The sequence below is a fragment of the Ovis aries genome, chromosome 1 (assembly GCF_016772045.2).
Source record: "Ovis aries strain OAR_USU_Benz2616 breed Rambouillet chromosome 1, ARS-UI_Ramb_v3.0, whole genome shotgun sequence".
In the NCBI taxonomy this organism is placed as follows: Eukaryota; Metazoa; Chordata; class Mammalia; order Artiodactyla; family Bovidae; genus Ovis; species Ovis aries.
The window spans coordinates 15,008,671-15,014,670 of NC_056054.1; the positions used below are offsets into that span (position 1 = coordinate 15,008,671).

A 6,000-nucleotide genomic window follows, 5' to 3' on the forward strand; every position below is an offset into this window, starting at 1 on the left:
GATGGATACAACCTTAGATAAGTGATCAAACGTAAAATTATCAACAGTGGGGCACGTTAGCATTATGCATTTCTTGATATCTTATACTAAGAAGGATATAATATCACTTACATAAAATTTTGGGGGCCTTCCCTGGCGGTCCAGTGGTTAAAATTTCACTTTCCAATAAGATTTCACATGCCTCACAGCCAAAAAACCAAAACATAAAAGCAGTATTGTAACAAATTCAATAGATTTTAAAAGTAGTGCACATCAAAAAATATATATATTAGAATTTTTGCCAAAAATATTTAACTTGGATCCAATCGTAAGAATACATGAGATAAATCTAAATTAAAGGATTTTCTCTAAAATAACTGGCCTAGACTCTTCAAATGGTGTTAGGAAAAAATGGCGGGGAAACTCCTTTAGGTTAAAGGAGGCTAAAGAGATGAAAAATGAAATGTAATATATATTAGAATATAGTATTAATGTGAAACATCTTGAGCATGTTCATTGTATTGTGATTCTAGGAAAGTCTTCATTCATGTGAGACCTAAGAGTCCGACTTTGTGCGGCCCCATGGACTGTAGCCCGCCAGGCTCCTCTGTCCATGGGATTTCCTAGGCAAGGATATTGGAGTGGATTGCCATTTCCTTGTCCAGGGGATCTTCTTCTCCTGCATTGACAGGCTGGTTTTTTACCACTCGCACCACCTGGGAAGCTTCTTATGAGATGCCTCCTGACTTATTAAGAGGTGAAACGTCACGATATCTGCAATTTTCAATGTCTATCAAAGATTTTTCAAAGCTGATACATATGTATATATCAAAGATAAAATAAAGCAAAAGTGTTACCAATTGTTGAATTTAAGGAAAGATATATGGGTCTCATTACCCTAATCTTTTGACCTTTCTGTAAATTTGAAATTTGCTTTAAAAGTTGGTGGAAGAAAAAAAGTTAGCCTTTCTCCTAAAGGAAAAGATCTTATACAGAAAATGTACCAGACTTGGGAAATTTAAGGCATTTTTCTTTGATAAATAGTTTCGTCTGTTCACTGCCAGGAGCCAGTCTTTTAATCAGATTCCTAAAGGGGCTTCAACCCCACCCAGGCCTGATGCCACCAACCCTTTTCTCCCAGCAACTTCCTTTCTCATACAGTGAAGACATGTTGGTCTTTTTTTTTTTTTTTTGCCTGCCTTTGTCCTTTCTGAAAGTCCAGTTTCCTTTTCATTGTCTTCTTTCTACTCGAGCATGCACAGCACTTACCCTGACACTCTTTGCTGGAGGAAAGACAGGAGTTCTGGCTGGCTGGGGGCTTCTCTTTATATTCTCAGGGTTGGCTCCAGCCGGTTCACAATAGGCTCCTTTTCAGAATGAGAGTGGAAGGGAAACAGAATAACCTCCTGTGCCGCTTTTATGTCAGCTCACTCCAGGATTCCCCCTTCCCCTCCCTGAGCATTAGTCTCCGACAGCATCTCCCTTCTGCAGAGGCCTCCATCGTTGTGGTCTGGTGTCCCCGGAATGATCTGTGCAGGTTCAGGGCAGTTCTGCTCATGACAGAGCTCCCCTTTGTCTCACTCTCCTCTCCCCACAGGCGGAAGGACTTCTTCCCGCCCTTTGCTCTAATTGGCCCCGTGCCCACAGCCTGTCTGAAAGCCTCCTCTCTCCCTTTCAGATGACCCAGCAGATGGCCGGGATGAACTTCTGTGGCACCAACGGCATGCTGAGCTATGGACAGTCCATGAACGGCGGGACCGGACAGGCAGCAAATCAGACGCTCAGCCCTCAGATGTGGAAATAGGCACAGCACACCTGGATGACTACCACTCTCCCTGTCGCCCCCTCTCCTTGTGTTTCCTCTTTCCCCATCCCCCTCTCCTACTTCTCTGGTTTAGACGTCGGTCACTTAGGACTTGGCATCCTGCCTAGCCCAACCGCATCCCAAACCTGCAGGCCTCTCTGTTGCTTTCTGTCGTACCTGTCCCCCAGCTGTCCTGATTCCCTCCCCAGCCCCAGCCCGGCTTCTCTCCTGGTAGCCGCACCTTAGGAGCTGTTGGCAGAAGGCACTCAGACTGCAGGATAGATGTGCACACCTTTGAGCACCTTTCCCACAAGCTGAAACTTCCTGTCAGACTCAGAAAGGTCTGTAGGGGTTGTATTTTAGGCAAAGAGGGAAGAGATTAGAGGTCCTTCTGTATGTGTTGATGAGTTATTGGGTTAACCAAAAGGACGTTTTGGCCAACCCAGTATTTCCATAGGTTTAAATTTTGGGGGTGAGAAAGGGGGCATCATGCTCCCCTGATTTATGGAAATTAAGGAAGTACTAAAATCGAATTAAATGCTCCTTGAGTCTTAGAGCAGTTTGGCCCCAGCCCTGGGGCGAGGATGAGCAAAATATGACTCTACTTCATGCTGAATTGTTTGCTGGATCTGAGACTTCAGGACTTGCTGCTTCGGTCAGCCTTTCTTAGCACCAAAGACTCTTCAAAGGTCCCACACAAAGACACACACCCTGTTCCCTGACTTCATCCGGTAGGATCTGCCTTTGTGGCTGGAGGACCAGCCCCTCCGGTGGGAATGCAGAGCTTAATGTGTGTACTGCTTGTGTGTGTGCGTGGATTCCACCTCCCACTCTTTCCCCGTCTGTGCTGAGTGTTTTTGTTTTTTAGTTTTAGGTTTACAACAGAGAGGAGTTAATTTATCAACAGCCCAAAACTGTTGCCAGTTTTTCTTTAGTTAAAAAAAAATTTACCATCTCATTGGTAGCTCCCTTCCTCCTTTCCCCTCTCCGACCTGCCAGTTGCTGTTTCATATTGGTATGTCCAGGTTGCCCTGCGTCCCCGTCTGTCCAGGTGTATGAGGCAGGGTGCCTGGGCAGCCTTCCTCTCAGTCATCGTTCGCCCCACTTGAAAACTAAAACAAGAAAACGTTGCTTAAAAGATTTCACCTGTGGGAACCACAACTCCTGGTTGCCTTTCTCCTGTGTATGTGCAAATTCCTTAATAAATGTTGCAGGGAAGCACTGCTCACTCGCTCTCACTGTGTGTCACTCGTGGAGGAGGGTGAGTTCTGCCAAGCTCTTCTGCTTTCCAGGGGCAATTCCCTCACTTTCTGCATTTTAAAACATGATTACATTTAGAATGGATAAACAAGGTCCTACTATAGCATAGAAAACTATAGCCAGTCTCCTGGGATAAACCAGAATGGAAAAGAATATTTAGAAAAGAATGTAAATATATATATATATGTGTGTGTGTATAACTGAGTCACTTTTCTGTACAGCAGAGATTGGCACAACATTGTAAATCAACTGTATTTTAATTAAAAACAGCGTAGGGAGCATACCCAAGGACCAGGTCAAGATTCAGGCAGTCAGAAAGGTGGCCTTTTTCCAGTGGCATCTAGAGTTGTGAGGGAGTGGACTCTGGATGTCCGTACCAGCCGGAGTCCCGGACCATCGGAACTCATCGGAACTAGAAGTACCCCCCACGATAGAAAAACTGAGACCCCGCCCCTTCTCCTTCCTTCGAGTACACCTTTTGAATACTTCCAGGTGTGAGAGGATAGCACAATGGCTCAGAAGGCTCTGAGCCAGGCTACCAGTGTTCATATCCCTTCTTGCTCTATGACCTGGCTATTAAAGCCCTGTGTATCAGTGTAAAATGAGGCTAGTGTAAAATCAAGCGATTCCTGTGGTATGTTTAGCACACAGGGTACTTTGCCCTCAAATATTAGCAAATACTACGTGCCAGGCCTATGTCAATTCATTCAACAAGTGTTTAAAGAAAGCTTTCAGTGTGCCCAGCACTATCTTAGGCTCTGGAATAAAACAGTGAATCAAAACTCCCTGATCTCATAGGATAGTGTGGTAGGAGAGATGGACAATAAACAAGTAAATGAATGATTTGATTTCAGGTGGTAATAATACAAGGTAAGACAAGATTAGGGGAGAGGGTGGGTGTGGGACCATTTGGGTGGAGCAGTCAGAAGGAGGCTACATTTCAACTGAGACCTGAAACAGGAGGCAGTTGTGTGGAGATCTGTAAAAAGAGCAGAGCAAAGGTTGACGTCTGCATTGAAAATGGTTTGGTGGAGGTATTGGTTTGAGAATCATCAGGGTGTGTAAAGCCACGAGACTGGGTGAAGTCGTCTAAGGAGAAAGCATGAAGAGAAGAGGACTGAGCCTTAAGGTCCATCAGCTTTTAGAATTTGAAGAGAGAAGAAAAAACATTTTGAAGAGAAAAAAATGAATCATAGTCCTTGCTCTTAAGACGCTCACAGAATCATGGGGCAACAGACTTAGAATCTCTTAGACATGCTTTATGGGAGCTAGGAAGGTTGGGGAAACCTTCCTAAGGACAGAGCACTTGAGCTGAGTCCCGGGGGCAAGTTAGGAGTTAACCAGCGAGTGGTGTGGAGGTGGGGAGAATAGTCCAGGCAGACTGTACCATGTGATCAAAGAGACCTGCAAGAGCACAGAACATTCCAAGAAGCACAGGCAGTTCCATGCTTCTAAGGTCCAGGTGTCATGAGAGGTGGGACCTAGCTGGGCTTGGACCAGATCATGGGGGGCTTCCCACAGCCCAGGAATGAGTTTAGCCTAAACTGTGGTAAACAGTGGAGTGACACAGTCAGATCTGAGATTCAGGCAGCTCACTCTTGCCTTGCTGACAATGTGTTTGAGAAACAAGACCAGATCTAGGGGACCAGGGCTGAATAAGGGCCAAGTTATTAGGAGGTGGGAAAAATGAAGCCGCTCAGAACAGCATCTCATGAGGCACGTGAGGTGCTAACAGGTGCAGCATAAAAACCTGAAATCAGCTTGGGAAAGATTGCGTGTCATGTCAGCTCTTGCTCATCTAGAGTATAAATATCCAAGTAGAAAGGGCTCTGAAAATTTCCGTGGTAAAGACTTTAAAAAAAAATTAGTTTATTATATTTTTTAAAGCAGTTTTAGGTTCACAACGAAATTGATCAGAAAGTTTAGAGTTCCCATACACCTCTGTCCCTCACTTAGCCTCCTCCACTTTTGACATTCTGCACCAGAGGAGTACATTTGTTACAATGAATCTATAGCAATAGATCACAACATCCCAAATCCATAATTTACAGTAAGTTTCATTTTGGTGTTTTGTAATCTGTGGGTCTTAGCAAAGGTACAATGACATGTACTCATCATTATAGTATCATACAGAGTGGTTTCACATCTTGAAAATTATCCGTGCTCTGCCTCTCCATCCCTTGCTCCCCCATAACTCCTGGAAGCTACTGATTTTTTTCTTCCCCACTGTCTCCATAGTTTGGGCTTTTCCAGAATGTCATATACCTAGAGTCATACAGTTTGTGGCCTTTTTCAGATTGACTGCTTTCACTTAGTAATATGCACTTTTGTCTTTTCATGGCTTAATATCTCATTTCTTTTTAGTGCTGGATAATATTTCAGTGTCTGAATGTACATAATTTATTTTAATCTATTCACTTACTGAAGGACGTCTTGATTGCTTCCAAGTTTCGGCAATTATAAATAAAGTTGCTATAAACATCTGTGTGCAGGTTTTTGTGTAGACATAATTTCTAATTCCTTTGAGTAATTACCAAGGAACATGGTTGTTGAATCATATGATAAGTGTATATTTAGTTTTATAAGAAACTGTCAGGTGTCTTCCAAAGTAGCTGAACCATTTGCACTCCTACCAGAGATGAGTGAGTTCCTATTGCTCTACATCCTTGCCAGCATTTGGTAGTGTCAGTGTTTTGGGATTTAGGCCATTCTAATAGGGAGGGATTGGGGGCAGGAGGAGAAGGGGATGACAGAGGATGAGATGGCTGGATGGCATCACTGACTCGATGGACGTGAGTCTGAGTGAACTCTGGGAGTTGGTGATGGACAGGGAGGCCTGGCGTGCTGTGATTCATGGGGTCGCAAAGAGTCGGACACGACTGAGCGACTGGACTGAACTGAATAGGTATGTAGTGGTAACTCACTGCTGTTTTAATTTATAATTACCTAATAGGTAA

General features: G+C 44.0%; 1 protein-coding gene across 2 annotated transcripts in view; it reads left to right on the plus strand.

The window, feature by feature from the left end:
* SMAP2 (small ArfGAP2) overlaps positions 1–3,011 on the plus strand; it is a 48,598-nt gene extending 45,587 nt beyond the window's left edge. For both annotated transcript variants that reach the window (XM_004001841.6, XM_042246225.2), the window contains exon 10: positions 1,658–3,011. In XM_004001841.6, coding sequence (XP_004001890.1) covers positions 1,658–1,783 — 126 coding nt within the window. In that variant the 3' untranslated portion in view covers positions 1,784–3,011. The remainder of the gene's footprint in view (positions 1–1,657) is intronic.
* The last annotated feature ends 2,989 nt before the right edge of the window (positions 3,012–6,000 follow it).